General features: G+C 40.1%; 1 protein-coding gene across 2 annotated transcripts in view; it reads right to left on the bottom strand.

Moving 5' to 3' along the window:
• LOC149065947 (glutamate receptor ionotropic, delta-1-like) overlaps nt 1-18,259 on the bottom strand; it is a 188,752-nt gene extending 170,493 nt beyond the window's left edge. The window contains exon 1 of one of the 2 annotated variants that reach the window (XM_089253336.1): nt 18,163-18,259. In XM_089253336.1, coding sequence (XP_089109462.1) covers nt 18,163-18,254 — 92 coding nt within the window. In that variant the 5' untranslated portion in view covers nt 18,255-18,259. Of the gene's footprint in view, nt 1-10,000; nt 10,084-18,162 lie in introns of those variants that run through there. The other variant, XM_089253337.1, reaches the window with a different exon arrangement.
• Between the last annotated feature and the right edge of the window lie 290 nt (nt 18,260-18,549).

Here is an 18,549-nt window from a genome sequence, read left to right as displayed (position 1 = left end):
TTGAATGTTGGAGGTGAGGTTAAAGGGTGAAATTTGTGCCCCCCCCCCCCTCTGGTGAAACGCCTGTATCACCAGACTCCTCTAGTTGGAATCCACACAGCTTTACCCCTCCCCCACCCCGCCCAGAATAGTTTAAAAAAGCACCCTTTCAACACACTAAATAGGCAATCAGCATTGTCGAAAGCTTGCCGCGACGCCCTTCACAAATGTTGGCAATGCCCGCTGAGAGCCGCGACACATGGTTTGAGACACACTGTTGAAGTATTTCGCTTCTTTTCTTCTAGAAAACGTTTAAAGAGCTGGAAAAGCATTATATGTGTGCTTTGCTTAGATATGGGAAAAAACAACAACAAAAAACCTTTTCAAAATGTAAAAGTTACGTTTTTTCTTTCAAATTTTCAGGAGAAAAATATAAGAATACTCAGGATTTAAGCAACTGTGGTGCAATGCGAAGCGAATTACAGTTATTTAAGTAATTTATTAAATGATTTTGAAAAATTTATAATGTTGTGGGTAATTTTTCTCAAGAATGATTATTATACAATAAACAAAATGCAATTAAAACCATTGAATTTTTGTAATTTTTTTTCTTTCAGGTCTGGGGGGGGGGGGGACATTTTATAAGAGAAGTTTCAGTTGCACGATTTCCGCCCTTATACGACGTTTTGACGTGCTTTCTTGAACGTCGTATAAACACGGTTCTATTTTGTGGTAAAAAATCTGTGAAATGGAAAAAAAAATAACCACAGGCAAGTTAGACAATAAGTTTTCCTTTTCTCTGTTTTGTGATTGCTATTTAGGATTTGCTGTTCAGAAAAGCGATAAGAATCTGACACCACGAAGCTTAATTGGCGATCCTAAAAGGGAGAGGGACCGTGGTGACCACGGAATGCAAAGAAACAATTCAAAAGTTCAGCATCCTAGGAGGTAGACCGTCCGGGGATGGGGGGGGGGGAGGGTTCCTCATGGAGATCTTGAGTTTCGGGAATACCAATTTCCAGGGAGTCTTGACTCTTGTCTGAGGGACTTGCGTGTGAGAATGGGAGAAAGAAGCCAAAGCGATTTTTTTTTGGAGTGCACAATCTCAACAAAAATTTAAATAAAAAATTACCTCAAGTAAAACAGTAATAAGAATTTTTTGAGCTGTCAGGGTTCCGCAATTTTTTGGTTCTCCGTCACTTTTGATTCCGCGGAACCCCAAAAATGCTCTTACCTGGAACACCGGTTGGAAAACCCTGGTTTAGAGCAAGTCAATTTGTAAATATTATCGTGTTGCCTATTTTATTAATGGTGTTATTATTTTTTTAATGTTTTATTATATTATTTATTATATTATTATTGTGTTGAATTATTGAATGAATGACGTTTTTATTAGTCAAAACAAACACAATTTTCATGTGAAAGAATAATTGTGGAACGAATTATCCAAGTTTCCATTATTTCCTATAAGGAAGTTTGATTTGCATAACGAGTGATTCGGATAACGAGTCCGTTGGTGGAACGAATTAAGATCGTTAACCGAAGTTCCACTGTATTATTATTGAACTAAGATGATTAATTTCCATTAATTAGAAATTTAATTAATTTACTTTTTCATTCATTTTCTTTTATTACAAAGAAAAACGTGCTAAATTCATGTCCAATTTTTTGAATCTTCAAAAGTATGTTATTTGAATAACAATTACCAGTTATCATACATAAAAAATTGTGCGGTTTGGTCACGAATTGGAAGAGCGGTCAAAAATGGGTTAACTTGTAGACTCTCTATCTTCAACTCCGAATTAATTTCAAACGGTAAATATTGTTACAAAAAATTAAATAATTTCATTACCTGAAAATTTTTATTAGGTGTATACAGTTTATCTCTCTTTTGCGGACACCGACAGGACAAAAAAAATTGCCCTTAAAAGAGGGGTAACCATTAATCAGGGATTTGAAATACATACTTTCATTATACAACTCAAAATTATTATTTGGCCGTAAAAGATGGGTGACCGCATCTGAGGGGTGTCCGTTAAGAGTGGTTTTACTGTAATGCAATTTATATGAGCATGAATTTGCATGCTAACCGTAGCCAAGCTCAAAGCTTGGTAAAAATAATTTAGCCAATCCCAAGATTCACGTGACATTAAAATCCAGTTGCTAACAGTTAACAAAATTCCGCAGTTGCTGATAAGATTAACCTCAGCATCCGAACCGTAGTGTATAGTTAGCCTAATACATGGAATAGATTCCGGGGTCGTTAACCCTAACAAAATTGACACGTTTAAAAAGAAGTATCATAAGCATAGTGGGAAAAACCGAGTAGCCATCCATACATAGATGAGACAACCATAATCTCTTCTATGTGGGCATTGTACTATATAGTATTACTTAACAGTTTTTTCTAATAAGTGATATGGAATTATATATCGTGGAGAGTTTTTCGGATATACGGTTTTATATTGGGTTGCTGTGATTTGGTTATATATATATACTAGCTGTTAACCGTGGCCTCTTTCGCGTGCATTTCGTAATCTGAAAATTACTCGGCGATGATTCCCCTATATAACATTTGAATCCCACATGGCCTCCTCGGGGGATAAATTTTCAGAAATCCCGTCTTTTGGTATCTACATTATAAAATATGGTACTGAATACATTTCATATTTATGGCTTCAGTGATTTCGGCGTGGTGATGATTGCTCCATATAACCACTCTTTGAATCAACAACCCCTATCTCCCCCAGTGCGGGCTGAATTTTGAAAAAACACCTCATATTTATAGCGTCAGAGGTTTCGATATGGCGTCATTTGTACATATGAATTCCTCAAAACTTATTGAACCCCTTATGCCCCCTCCAGAGGTGGAGTTTTGAGAAACCCCTTCTTAAAGTCATGAAATAAAACTGCTGACCAAATCTCATGAATATTCATCTTCAGTGGTTCCGGCTAGGCGTGACACCTTAGGGGTCGTATTTCGAAAATCGCCTTCTTACTAAAACTATGACTTTACATCACGAAATTAAACTTCTGACCAAATGTCATGAATGCTACTTTTGAACCCCCCCCCCCGAAGGGTTAAATTTAACAAACCCCTTCTTAGTTTCTACGTCATGAAATTAAACTTCAGATAAATTTCATGAATAGAGCTCTTCAGTGGTCTCGGCCTGGAGTGATTTCTACGTTACCTTTCAAATCCCCCCCATGACATCCTCTGGAGTCGAATTTCCAAAAAAACACTTGATCACTCCTTACGTCATGAAACTGAACTTCTGACCGAATTTCATGATGGTGGATTTCAGTGGTTTCGGCTCGACGGCAGGTTATCTATATATCTCTATGTTACATTTGAACCCCCTTATCACCCCCTTTCACACCTTAGAGGTCAAAGTTCAAAACCCATTCTTACTTAGTCTTTACGTTATAAAATGAAATTCTGACCAAGTTTCATGACTACATTCAGCGGTTTCGGCTTGGCATGATTTCTCTGTTACCTTTGAACCCCTTTAGGAACCCCCTTAGGGCGTCGAATTGCAAAAAAACTCTTCTTAGTCGGATAAATAAAACTTCTGAACAAATTTCATGACTATATATTAAGCGGTTTCGGCTGGCGTGATTTCTCTATGTCGTTTCGAACACAATTATAACCGCTTAAGGTGTTGAATTTCGAAAAAAACGCCTTCATAATTGGTCTGTACGTTATGAAATAAACCTTTTGCCCGAATTTTTCATGAATATAGATAAAACGGTTTCTGGTCGGCGTAATTCCTTTATGTTATCTTTTTGAACCCCCCCCCCCCCCAAGGGGCCTAATTTATAGAAACCTTTTTTTAGTGAATCTTTACGGAATGAAACAAAACTATTGACCAAATTTGGAATTTATAGCTTCAGCAGTTTTGGCTCGGCGATGATAAATCAATCAGGCATGAATCAGGGCCTGTTATGTTATGTATGTAGATATTGTGACGATTGGTGAGGTGTATACGAAGCGACGAACATGAAGCATTCCTTTATTTTGCATTAACATCCGTAACACACAACCCTTCGTCATGACGGTTAAAATCGAACTCCTCGAGAATGTCTTCGTCTCTCGATACAACTTAAATCTCACGTGTCTCGTGAATAAAAGTATTACTGTACATCCTTGTTAACAGCTTGCCTGTTACATACTCCCCCTCTGGTTTCGCGGACGTTCCGGCAAGGAACCAGCAATAGGCGTTATGGGAAGTTGTTCAGTGTTCTTGTTAGTTCCAACTTTGAGTGGTCGTCCCGTCTTTCGTGATGACACTACGGATACAGCATCCGGTTTCGCACATGGTGTGAGAGCAGAAGTACGATATACGCTGACAGAGACACCCGATTTGGCCGGATCAGCGACTATGTACCTCGTAGGCGATCTCTGAGCTAGCACAGGGTACGGTCCATCTCGTTGTGGCGTGAACTTTGTCGACCAGTTCTTCCTTCGAGAACTCTGCTTGGAACCGTTGTTAACATAACCTTTGCGTTCATCCCGTTTTTGTTCCGCCTTCTGCTTCACAGAAACTCTTGTAAGGCTTCGCATGGGAGTCAACCTGTTTTCACGACTTCTTTGGGCATGGCTGCGAACTTCTGATCGACGCGCGTTAGTGTTTTGATCAGAATACTTAAAGCCACTCCCCCTGCATTTATCGTTCCTCTCTCTCTAGCACTGCTTATACTTGTTTGAATCTTTGACTCACGGAAGCTATTGCTAGACGTTATTGTTTGGCTTGGCATTTTACAACGATGCCGTATGGGATAATATCCTGGTCATCCTGGACTGCGTCGCCTGGCACCGGAAAGTTCGACTCGTTCGTTCCTGCTAGTACTTGCCTGCCTGTCGGAGTAACTCGTGGTTGCCCTTGCACCGGTTGGTGATGAACACTTCTTGCGGATTGGTGGATTTCGCTATGGACAGCAGGACGTGGATAGCCAGAAACATGACGTGGACAGTCACGGACGCGACCTGTTTGGTTCCTGAGACGTCTAGACGGATCCCACCGCTGGGGTTCGGATGTCATATCACCATGGTGAACTTCGCCTTCGGGAGTGTCTCCTCCCCCTGGACTGAAAAAAATTTCATTATTTTTCCACGACCTGTTCAGCACTTGTTTCCGTTGCTGTCCTTCAACTTGTCGTAGTTGGCAAGAATTCAAGTGAACATGCTCTACTACATGTTGAACAATTTTAATCGTAGACTCGTTCACAAAGTGGAATCGCTTCCGAGTATTTTCCCCGAAGCACCATTGCCTTCGCTTGAGATCCAACACGATACCAGCTTTCTCTAGAAAGTCGATTCCCAAAAGAGTTCTGTTACCGGCGATTCCAGGAAGAACTATAAATTTCGTCCTTAGTCGCTTCCATTGGATGTTGATCAATACCGTTGTGGTCCACACATTCACCGTTGATTGCTGTCCGTTTGCAAGACGCATCTTGATAGTTTTCCGATGGAATTTGGCGTTTTTCTCTTTCAAAATACGATGCAGAGTATCACTTGCGATACAGTGCGTAGCACCACTGTCGGCACAGGCAGTTCCCACTTTGCCATTTACATGAATTTTTAACAATGCTACGGGTTTTGTTACAGAACAGCATACATTCAGTTCCAACTTACCAAACTGAGCGGTTGTCGATGTGGTTTCAGGATTACAGGTCGGACACTGCGCTCTAATTAACCCCGGATATCCGCATCCATAGCAACCTACAGGTCGCTGTTCATCCAGACTGATCATGGGAAGTGTCTGTTCATCTGCACGAATCACTGGTTTTGATGACGTCCATGGATATTTCCTCGGTATTTGCTTTCGACGACCCTCGACATCGTACTGCTGGTTGAATTTCTTTGTGAAAGTACTCCTGGCATCTTCATACGCGTCGAGTTTCTTCGCTAGTTCCGATGGGGAGATCAACATGGCCAATACATCGATGAAATGTTCTTTCACTTGTGGAGGGCACTTCTTCTTCATCTGATCAGCTATGACTAGATTAATCAAGTCCTCGAATGTTGTGACCTTAACTTCTGTTAACCACCCTTCAAGATACGTTTTCAACTCAAAATAAAAGTCACGCCATGAACTCTCCGAGTTCTTCCGATGCTCTACAAAAAGCTGTCGAAATCTGTCCGCATGTAGCTTAAATCGCTTTAACAGCAGTTCCTTGAGATACCGATAGTCCTTGAACTTCTCGTCAGGCTCCCTGGCACAGATCCTAGCCACCTCCTTCGGTAAGCTATTGATGAGATACGTAATCCACAATTCTTCCGGAATTTGGTGTAATCCCATGTGTCGTTCGAACAGGACCAGGAACAATGAAATGTCATCTGATGATTCAAAACGCGGAACCGACACTTGAAAGTCCCGATTTGTCACAGCCGGTCGAACGGAAGCTTGGCACTTCTCCGCTTCTATCCTCAGTCTCTCGAGTTCGAACTGCATTTCTGCTCGCCGGTTCCTCTCTTCGACATCTTCCCGTCGAATCCTCTCCTCTGTTTCTTCTCGTCGAATTCTTTCTTCTGCTTCTTCTTGTCGAATTCTCTCTTCTACGAGGGTCTGTAGCACTCCTTTTGCGAAGACCTCATCGTATTCTTTACTGGACGTAATAAGTTTCTTTAGCTCTATCACTTTCATCTCGGGTTCGGTAGATTCGCCCATCTCTTCGGCAAGGCGACGGAGTTCGTCTTTTCGATATTTCGCCAAATATGCCATTTTCACTCACTTGGTACCTAATTAGAATGTCCGCTTAGCTAAAACCACTCACGCGTCTATTTTAAAAACGTTGGGCGCCAATGTGACGATTGGTGAGGTGTATACGAAGCGTGTCCGGAAAATTCACCGCCAGCAATTCACCGACAACAATTCACCGCCGGAAAATTCACCGACCAACAACTCACCGACCAACAAATCACCGCCATGCAATTCACCGCTAGGAAAATTCACCGACCGACAATTCACCGCCATGCAATTCACCACTAGGAAAATTCACCGACCGACAATTCACCGCCATGCAATTCACCACTAGGAAAATTCACCGCTAGGAAAATTCACCCACAATTCACCGACAACAGTTTTAGTGCGAGTCAGTTAGCAAAGGAATGAGCGATTGAGTTACTGAGTGAGTGAGTGACCCAGTGAGTGACTGAGTGACCGAGTGAGTAAGTGATTGAGCGAGTGATCGAGTGAGTGACTGAGTGACCGAGTGAGTAAGTGATTGAGCGAGTGATCGAGTGGGTAAGTGATTGAGCGAGTGACCGAGTCAGTGATTGAGTGACCAAGTGAGTAAGTGATTGAGTGACCAAGTGAGTAAGTGATTGAGGTATCAAGTGAATTAGTAATTGAGCGAGTGACCGAGTCAGTGATTGAGTGACCGAGTAAGTGATTGAGCGAGTGACCGAGTAAGTGATTGAGCGAACGACCGAGTCAGTGATTGAGTGACTGAGTCAGTGATTGAGTGACTGAGTCAGTGATTGAGTGACTGAGTCAGTGATTGAGTGACTGAGTCAGTGATTGAGCGAGTGACCGAGTCAGTGATTGAACGAGTGACCGAGTCAGTGATTGAGTGACTGAGTCAGTGATTGAGTGACCAAGTGAGTAAGTAATTGAGCGAGTGACCGAGTCAGTGATTGAGCGAGTGACCGAGTCAGTGATTGAGTGACCGAGTGAGTGAGTGACCTAGTGAGTGAGTGACCCAGTGAGTAAGTGATTGAGCGGGTGAGTGAGTGACCCAGTGAGTAAGTGATTGAGCGGGTGAGTGAGTGACCCAGTAGTGACTGAGTCAGTGATTGAGCGAGTGACCGAGTGAGTAAGTGATTGAGCGAGTGACAGAGTGATTAAGTGATTGAGCGAGTAACCGAGTGAGTAAGTGATTGAGCGAGTGATCGAGTGAGTAAGTGATTGAGCGAGTGACAGAGTGATTAAGTGATTGAGCGAGTAACCGAGTGAGTAAGTGATTGAGCGAGTGATCGAGTGAGTAAGTGATTGAGCGAGTGACCGAGTCAGTGATTGAGCGAGTGATCGCGTCAGTGATTGAGCGAGCGAGTAAATTGGTTAGTGAGTGAGGGAGGGAGTGAGTGAGTGAATGTTCAGTAAGTGAGTTAATTTTTTTAACGTAGTAGTGCCACAAATGATTAAAAAATCCGATTGTTCCGAAAACATATCCCTTCTCAATGAGTCTATATTACAATATTGATCTAATGTCATATTTATAGCTTCAGCTGTTTCGGTTCGGCATGATTTCAACGTTGATACCCACTCTTATGACGCCCTTAGGTGTTGTCGAATATTGAAAAACCATTTCTTAGTGAGTAGTGAGTCTTTACGTCGTGAAAAAAACTATTCACAAAATTTGATATATTTACAGCTTCAGCGGTTTTGGCTCGGCGATGATGAATCAGGCATGACATGTTATTTTATATACAGTACTAGGGGGCTCTGCCCCCCCCCTGCCATCTGTCAAACCCCCCCCCCCCCTTTTCTATTCACAACATATCTTATTTATTTCGTCCCACTTCATCAGCGTGCTATGGAAAGGGACACGTGAAAGCACCAGCTTACTGAAGAAGCGAATTTTATAATAATAAAGCAACAAAAAACAAATGTGATTTATCAAGTAACCCCAGAAAACTTCCCCATGGGGGTCCCCAAACTCCAATTCGTTGAATTTTAGGGGGGTGGCCCTGACTGGATTTATCTCGGGCTACCGATGTGTTGCAAATTTTACAATGTTAAACAACAAAAACCAATGAGATTCATCCAGGAACACCCGAAATGAAACCTATCAACTTTTCCATGGGGCCCCGACCTGAAGGCTTGACGTGTGAGTGGCTACGAAAATTTTTAATTTTTATCAATTTTAAAACGAATAAAATCCAGGGCCCACATCCAGTAACGGGGACCCCATACGCAGATTTTTAGTGGGGCACACAGACACTGGATTTATCTCGGGCTTGTGCTGTTGAAAATTCTACAATGTTAAACAACAGAAAAGAATGAGATTCATCCAGTGCCCCCAAAATGGAATGGGACCCCTGACTCGGAAGCTAATCGGGCATCCCCTGTGAAGGCCACTGCAAATATTTATTTTACCAACGAATAAAATCCAGCCCCCCCCCCCCCCACGCAATTACCCGTGACCGAATTCGCAAATTTTATGGGACCTGAGACTGGATATACATTGGGCTTCCGCTATCGCAAATTTGTCAATGTTAAACCAGCAAGAAAACAATGAGTTCCATCAAGGACCCCTGGAAATGAAACCTTTTAACTTCCCCATGAAGGTGTATGTGCAATCTCCCGGGTACCTCGACCCTGTATGTTGGGAGCACTGGTGATATATGTATATTTTACGTATACATACCTCTCGGCATGACCCTCCCGATGGCAGGGCTGACAGGGGCCGGAACGTTTCTTATACTTTGTGATATTTTCACACTATAAATTAAGCACAGAGGGGCCCGTGAAAACGCTGGTTTGGGGGCCCGCCATCTATTTCAGCTTAGGGGACCTGCTGTAGGATGTGGGAACCTCTGGGTACATGCACATAACTTGATCCCGATATATGCAAGAGTTAAATGAAAACTTGATCCCAAAATCGTAACCGACTTCCGTAACACAAAAACGTAACAGATTTCCATCACTCAAAAAACGTCACCGACTCCCATATTAAAAAAATCGTCACTAATTTCCGTTGCATAGGAAGTATATATATACGTATATAGTAAATATAGAGTACATATAGATACGCACTAAGGCGGGATTTTTGAAAGTTCATCACGTGAAATCGCGGGTAACAGCTAGTTCAGCATAAAGAAAACCCATTGGTTACTGATGATCAGCGATGTTTTTTATAATATCAAAGTGATAACAGGACATGATTTTAAGCATTTTTAGGGGGTTGATTTATCGCGTATCCCCTTTGTTTAGGGATCGACAAAGCGGAACCCGTCCGGGTCGATCTAAAATTTAATTTAAAATCATATTTCTACCAAATAAAATTAAAAACTTACCCCTCTCGCATTATGAATAAAATGTTACACTGGGCAAGAATTAAACAACACTTAGTCGAAAACAAAACCATTATATTCTTTTCTTTTCGTAAATCAGAGTGACAGAAGACGTTCTGCCCTTCTTTTCTCCTCAGTTACATGATGTGTACTACTGAAATATACTCACACAAAAAAAGGAAAAAGAAATAATAATAATACAGCTCGTACATATGGTACCTCTGCCTCCCTCTGTTGGGAAACCGTGGGAGTCGCAACATCCTCCCACCATTGGAATTGCAGTGCGCCTAAACAAAATTCCAATATACAAAATATTGTTCCGAAATAAACATTACTGAGCATAGAATCAAAAAATAGCTATATATACACATGCAACTACAAAAGTTGAAAAATACATATGCTCTGCATAATAACCCATAATAAAAGTTAAATTTTCAAAATTTGAGTATATCAAACATGTATAAAAATGCATGACATTCATAAAATAAATACATATTATGTAGTGCGACACATATTGTTGATTTTGTTTGCACACACGACTGTTGAGTGTCACAATATAAGTCTGTCCGGTATTTTCAGCTCTCGACCGAATCTATACCTTCTCTGTTCGCTGAATTTAATGACCGGATCTTGTGAGTCACTCAATTCTAACGGGTAAAGTCTTTGTACAGGTCGAACTAGAGTTCCAGATCTCGTTTGGAGTCTTACCACGCGCGTGCTACCGTCTCTGCTGGGAAGAACTTCTGTTATTCTGGCCATGGGCCACAACACTCTTTTCTTGTCTTCCAGTCCCACCAAGACCACATCGTCGACTTGGAAGTTCCTTCCTTGTTCACTTGACCGTTGAATCAGCTGACCCAAGTACTCCTTTCGGAAACGGCTTCTCAATTCACCTCGGAGCTTCTGACGGTACTTGAGCCTAGCGTTGGAGCTCTTATGATCAATCACGTCAAGATCCGGAACTCCTGATGTTGGGATTTCTTGGAGAACGGATGCTGGAGAAAGCGCCACCAGGTCGTCAGAATTCTCTGATACGAATGTGAGAGGTCTGCGGTTCACTGTAGCCTCAACGTCGCAAATGATCGTATAGAGTTCTTCAAAATGCAGAGATGACCGGCCTAGGACTCGCACTAAGAGTTCTTTGACTGATCTTATGTCTCTCCCACCATCCTCCCCACCAGGCTGCAGTAGGGGGGATGAATTTCCACTTGATTGGAGATAAATGCTTATCGTTGGTAACTTTAATCCAATCAATTAGTTTTAGCGCATTGCTAGTTCCCACAAAATTAGTTCCATTGTCGGAGTACACAATGGATGGTCTGCCTCTTCTGGCCACGAATCTGCGGAAACTTTGTATAAATGCTTCGGTGCTTAAAGAGGACACTAACTCCAAGTGTATGGCTCTATAGATAGCACAGGTGAACAGTACGATCCAAGCTTTGGTTTTAGATTTCAAATAGAGAGGTCTACACAAATCTATGCCTACTATTTCGAAGACATTGGCCTCCCTCACTCTGTCGAACGGAAGCTGTATCGGTACACTTGTCCCTGCTTTGGCCTTGTGTCGTTTACAAGGTACACATCTGGAAATCACTCGTCTAATTGCCCGTTTTGAAGATATAATCCAATACTTTTCTCTTAGTATTGACGCGAGGATTTGCATCCCTGCATGGCTATTATTGACATGGTATTGTCAAATCAAAGAGTCCACAAGATAGTGTTTCGTAGGAAGGAGAAGCGAGTAAAGAAACGGAAATTCATCGTCTCTCTCAATAATTTTGGTTTTAATTCTCAATAGTTCATTCTCGTCTTCAACAACGGTCAGACCCTTGAAGCGATTTTCCTTGACAGGAAATGATTCTCGTTGCACAGACAACCAGAGGAGATTTTCTGCGTTCTCCTTCTCATATGCATCCACTAGATTTCCTTTCTGGATGACTTTTTTCTGTGCTCTCAAGATGAATCTTCTCACCCAGCAAAAGATGCGCACAATGCGAGAGAAGTTAGAGAATTTTTTATACCAACTAATATTTTCATTATTATCATTAACGCTTAAATTTACAGTGGGCGATTTCTTTCTTTCTACAGTTACTAGACGCTCATCTGTATGCACTTCTAGACTAGGCCAGGTATCTCTATTTTCTTTCAACCATAACGGTCCTTCCCACCATCTGCTCTCTATCAGGTGGGCTACATTACAGCCGCGAGAAGGAAGATCTGCTGGATTCAAATGACCTGGGATGTAGAGCCATTGGTTCGGATTTGACAATTTCCCTATTTCTCGCACTCGGTTGCCCACAAATGTGCCCCACTGGTCATTACGTTTGATCCATGCAAGGCAGGTGGCAGAATCAGTCCAAAAGTACGAGCTAATTGAGGAAACATTTAAGGAATTTACTATGAAATTATTTAATCTTGCTCCTATGACGCATGCAAGAAGTTCAAGTCTGGGTATCGTAATTTTCTTTAGTGGAGCTAGCCTACACCGTGCACCTACCAACTGCACAGATACCTTATTCTGATTTTCGCATCTCAGGAAAATAGCCGTAGCATACGCCGCTTGACTGGCATCACAAAACACGTGTATAGACCAGTTCTCATGATCTCCATATCCTACTCTTCGTTGAAATTTCAGCTCGGCCAATAACCCCAGTTGTTTATACCAGCGGACAAAATTATCTCTTATATCATCAGGTAAGGGAGCATCCCAATCCGTTTTTAATACCCATGCTTGCTGAATGAGCAATTTAGCTTGTAACATCACTGGGCATACAAAACCAATCGGGTCAAATACGCTTTGCGTAATAGATAACATTTCTCTTTTCGTTGGATTCTGAATTTCTAGGTCTAATTTGACGGGAATGGTAAGACTATCGTCTGTTCTATTCCATAGATATCCTAATATATTGACTGAGACACTGAAATCTGTGGGTTGGACGTCCGGGATCTCATGCTCCATAATGTCCACTTCCTCAGAAGGGCCAAACTCCCACATTCTCAACTTCATTTTCGCTTCCGCTAACATCTCTGTGGATATTGTTATGAATTCTTTCAATTCTTCGGTATTGTCAACGGAAGTAATGCAGTTATCTACATAAAATGATCTTGTAAGCTTCTTAGCAAGATACTTCCTGTCTTCAGGTGCCTGAGATAAATGGTGTAATATTACCGCACCCAACAAAAACGGACTACTTGTTACTCCAAATACAACTCGATTATGCCTGAACACTTGTATTTTGTTCTCTGCATCCCACCATAAAAATCTCAAAAAATCTCGGTCTTCCTGCTTCAATTCAATTTGTAAAAATGCGCGTCGAATGTCGGATATCACCCCTATCGCCTTTTCCCGAAATCTCAAAATTATGGAAGGGATTTGCTCGATGAGATTTGGTCCTTTTACCAGGCAATCATTGAGTGAGGGATTCCTACCACTTTTACAAGAAGCATCAAATACAGGTCGGATTTTGGTGGTCAAACTATCTGGTTTTATGACAGGATGATGGGGCAAATAGTGGCATTTTCGATCTAACTCATTGTCGGGTACCTTTTCGATTACTCCTTCCTGTTCCCATTCATTAAATACTCTTCCATAATCATCATAAGTAGAGGTTCTTTTCAGCTTATGAGTAACGCTATACAACCTTTTCTCGGCTATGTGTCGATTGGAATTAATACCTTGACGTCCGTCCAACCATGGTAATCCTACACAGTATCTACCATCTTGTTTCCTATCCAGTGATCCACAAAATTGTTCTTGAGCGTGCTCTTCCTCCTCTGCTTTAGTCATATGACTCCTGTTTTCGCCAATGCCAATTGTTTCCAAGCTCCATAATTCTGGAATTTTTAACTCCCTTATTGATAGATTTGTCACTGTCATAGTGCTAGCGGAGCGGTCAATTGGACATTTGTTATCATTCTTCTCCCCACATACTGTCCATCCCCACTTTGTTTCGATAGCGGTTAGACCACTTTGCAACTGTTTCACTCGTCCGGTCAAAATCTTACCATATATGTCTGCACCTATCAGTACCTCAACTTCTGGGCAATTTGTTCCTACATCGGTTAACCATATTTTATTAATTTTGAGCTCTTCTAGTAGCTTACTGTCAAGGGCTAACCGTGGGATGCTTCCGCAAATCACTTCCTGACTCAAAAATTCGAATTCTAACTGTGTTTTTAAATATCTATCGGTTGCCCCCAGAGTTGTACGAAATTTCTTATGGGGCTTAGCACTGATTGTTGAACCCCCAAATAAGGTATGCGATATTGTTTCCACTGTGACGCATTCGAGGCCCAATTCTTCAGCTGTGGACCGTTTAATATAAGACTTTTGCGATCCACAATCTAAAAGCACACGGACTTGCTTTGAGAACTTCCCCGTAACCTTAAGCTCTAATGTCATTAATGCCACAGATGAAGTACATTCCTCCTGAACAGATGTGCTTTGCACAGTGCTTGAATCTGAAGAAAGGTTTTTATTATCCTCTATCGTACGTTTATCTTTCGCCTTTTTCAAAGGTGTTTCGGGACATAGTAACGTGAGATGATTTTTATTACAAATATGACAACGGACGAGGGTACGGCAAAATTTAGCAATGTGATTTCTTTTAATGCATTTCATGCAGCATTTTTTTTCTTTAATTTTTTCTAATTTTGCATTCAGTGAAAGAGACATAGCCTCAAAACAATCTTTACTCTCATGTGAGGGACGATCACAAAAAATACAGTTCAACTTAACGTTCCCAGCATGTAGGTTTATTGCTGTGGGAAGGGGAGAATCTCCCTTTTTCTGTTTTTCTCGGGGTCGTTGATCCCTTCCTCCCTCGAATCCCTTTCTTGCCAACAACACCCTTTGCTCATTTTCTACTTCATGGTGCAGAAAAGACATGAGTCTCGTTAACCTTGAACTTGGTTGTCGTTGAGGGGGAAATTCTTCCTTGGGGATGGAGTGCACATCTGTGGAATTTTCTAAAGCGGGGGAGGAAGAATACGAATAGCGTTGCCAGGCCCTTAGAATTTCTTCTGACAAACAACTTTCTACTAAGTGATATAGCCAAGCTCCATTGCTTTCAAAATCAACACCCATAGATTCTAAGGCCCGTAACTGAGCTTCTATGCTATCTACCAATTTACCCAAGGGCAGCTTATTTTTGTTATGGCATGAATTATCAATTATCAACTTTAATAATTCTTTTACATAGACCTCAATCAATAATTCGGTTATACCGAACCTCTGTTTTAAAGCATTAATTGCCTTTTCATAATTTTCCGTTGTGACAGGATATGCATTGATAAATTCTTTGGCTTTGGTTCCAGATTGCATAGCCTGGCACAAATAATGAAATTTATCAATTTCGCTCAATTCATCATTATCATGAATTTGTTTGAATTGAGCCCGAAACGGTAAATAATTGATTAACTCGCCATCAAACTTCTTAAGCTCAATTTCTGGCAATTTATACTGAGTACGTCTATTCGAACTAATGACAGATTCTGCCTTACTGCCCTGTTCTGGACTGGCATTTTGTAATGCCTCATTTACCAAACGTTTGATGGTAATAAACACATCTCTATACTCTTCCGTGGTATCATATTCTTTTGAGACATCATCATCACTAACATCTTTCAAGTCTAGAAGTGCATCTAGAACCGAACCGTCTAGATTTTCTAGTTTTTCTTTTAACTCTTCAAGCTTGGTAAATTTATCTAGAATTTCACCCTGATTCACTGGTTCATTACCTAATTCCTCTTTAAGAGAGTTTACCGTTTTTGTGAATGAACTTCTAATTGGCTTTCGTTGTCTAACTAACTTTTCCATGATGGAAATTCTTCAAATAAAATACCTTCGATTACACTCTAAACTTATTTCACTTGGAAAATCAAAAAATTGTTTTTCAATTAAAATATCCAAAATTGTTTCAATTAAAAAATCTAAAATTATTTCATTTAAAAACTCTTAAAATCAAAAATTCTTTATCCTGGCTGGCTCGCCACTTGTTTAGGGATCGACAAAGCGGAACCCGTCCGGGTCGATCTAAAATTTAATTTAAAATCATGTTTCTACCAAATAAAATTAAAAACTTACCCCTCTCGCATTATGAATAAAATGTTACACTGGGCAAGAATTAAACAACACTTAGTCGAAAACAAAACCATTATATTCTTTTCTTTTCGTAAATCAGAGTGACAGAAGACGTTCTGCCCTTCTTTTCTCCTCAGTTACATGATGTGTACTACTGAAATATACTCACACAAAAAAAGGAAAAATAAATAATAATAATACAGCTCGTACATATGGTACCTCTGCCTCCCTCTGTTGGGAAACCGTGGGAGTCGCAACACCCTTACTTTATTATCTTTTAATTCTGTTATTACCCCTTTTAACATTCCATTAGAAGTTTCTGAGTAAAACCGAGTTAATGGAATTTTGTTGAATATACTATCTTGTATTGGGCAACAGCAATTTGTAATTTATACAAAAACAACGCCACAACAGGCAAAATGCAAAGCGAGGTGGCTGAGAAAAAGATGCCCACAATAAATATGGATGTCATATATTTCAGAAATACAGCAACCCAAATCCGTATCATCTGAATTTCTTCTCATAAAGTCATTATTTAAACTTTCCGCCATATCTTTAGGATATGGCACTTACTCACTCAATAGATCACTCACTCACTTACGGACTGACTTACTCGCTTATTGAATCAGTAACTCACTCACTCACTGACTCACTGAATCACTTACTCACTGGGTCACTCACTCAGTAACTCAATCGCTCATTCCCTCGCTAACTGCTTCCGGCGGTGAATTGCATGGCGGTGAATTGTTAGTCGGTGAATTTTCCTAGCGGTGAATTGCATGGCGGTGAATTTTTGGTCGGTGAATTGTTGGTCGGTGAATTTCATGGCGGTGAATTGTTGGTCGGTGAATTGCATGGCGGTGAATTGTTGTCGGTGAATTGTTGGCGGTGAATTTTCCGTAAACCTATACGAAGTGACGAACATGAAGCATTCCTTTATTTTGCATTAACATGCGAAACACACAACCCTTCGTCATGAAGGTTAAAATCGAACTCCTCGAGAATGTCTTCGTCTCTCGATACAACTTAAATCTCACGTGTCTCGTGAATAAAAGTATTACTGTACATCCTTGTTAACAGCTTGCCTGTTACAATATTTTTTTAATTTGTCACAAAAATATATCTGCCCATACACCACACAGTATTATATAGGGCCATTGTGACGTCCATCGAATCCTACCCCTTGAACTTATGTGGACTGCCCCGGCGGGTGCAGTCAAAACATCTGCCGGTTGTAAACACCTGCTCCTGTAGAGGTAGTACGCCGTCGTCTAACGAGAGATAAGAACTTAGACAGAGCGAGACGAACCGAGATAGTGAATGGATGTGCGACCAACGTGGTCGACACTAAAGTACTTTAACTAAAATGTAGAATTTACATATTGTTATTTAAAATTAAAAATCATTTAATCAAGAATAATGATTTGTTATATCATTGGCGAAAATGAGTTCACCACTACGCTACACCATATATATAATGGTACAATCAGCATTCATATATATATATTTATCGTGTAAAATAAACAAAAGAAAATTTATAATATGCTTCATATTTTTTCTACTTTATATCTACTACTATTAATTCTACATAGTTTTTATTTTTTAATAACATTAAGAAAAATTATAATATTCTTTCAATAAGTATCGTACACAAGCAATAATGTAAATATTAATTTGTAATTTATATTTATAACCCAATATTTATACAAAATTGGTTAATAAGTTAGCATATAGATTTGGAACCTGATTAAATTAGTTCTGGATATAAATATACACCGTATTTTAACGTGTAAAAGGAACATCCCTGTGTTTTGGATAAAATTTGTAAAAAAGTTGTCATTGAAGGTTTGTATTTCCCAAGGTATTAAACAAATATATTTTTCATTCACACATCATAGAAACCATTAAATCCCTCATTATTCTCATCTGAAATATCTCTATCAGCTATATCAATGAGTTGATTACCATCATTAGAGTCATTCTCATCGTAAAGAAATTACCCTTACTCTTAAGACCTAATTTTCTGCGAAAAGGGGTCCTTTATACAAATTAAAGAACGAAATACGTATATACACACACATACTTGAATTGGAATTTTTGTTGGAATATCTCGAGTATTTTCGCATCAAAACCTATGAACTCTTCCTTTCCTTTCCTTGAATTCTTTCTCCACATTGGAAAATTCTAGATGAAATAAATTATTGCATTAAAAATAATATGAATATTTCATTTCAAAAAAATATGAATATTAGTTTTATACAACATACAACTAAAATTTTTTGATAATACATTTTCTATATTGATGAAAGCTATTAGTCAATACATAGATAAAAAAATATTTTACGAAATTTAAGTCTCGAGTTTTCATAGACTTAAAGGACATGATGCTTTGCCTTTACCTCCCACATGTCATTGTGTGAATACATTTGTAAAAAACAAAATTTGTGAATAGACAAGAATTGAAGACAGA

This window comes from Pholcus phalangioides, unplaced genomic scaffold (assembly GCF_987345545.1).
Source record: "Pholcus phalangioides strain wild (caught in Gottingen) unplaced genomic scaffold, Ppha-v1.0 ptg000037l_1, whole genome shotgun sequence".
Classification (NCBI taxonomy): Eukaryota; Metazoa; Arthropoda; class Arachnida; order Araneae; family Pholcidae; genus Pholcus; species Pholcus phalangioides.
This window is presented reverse-complemented; position numbering and strand designations above follow the sequence as displayed.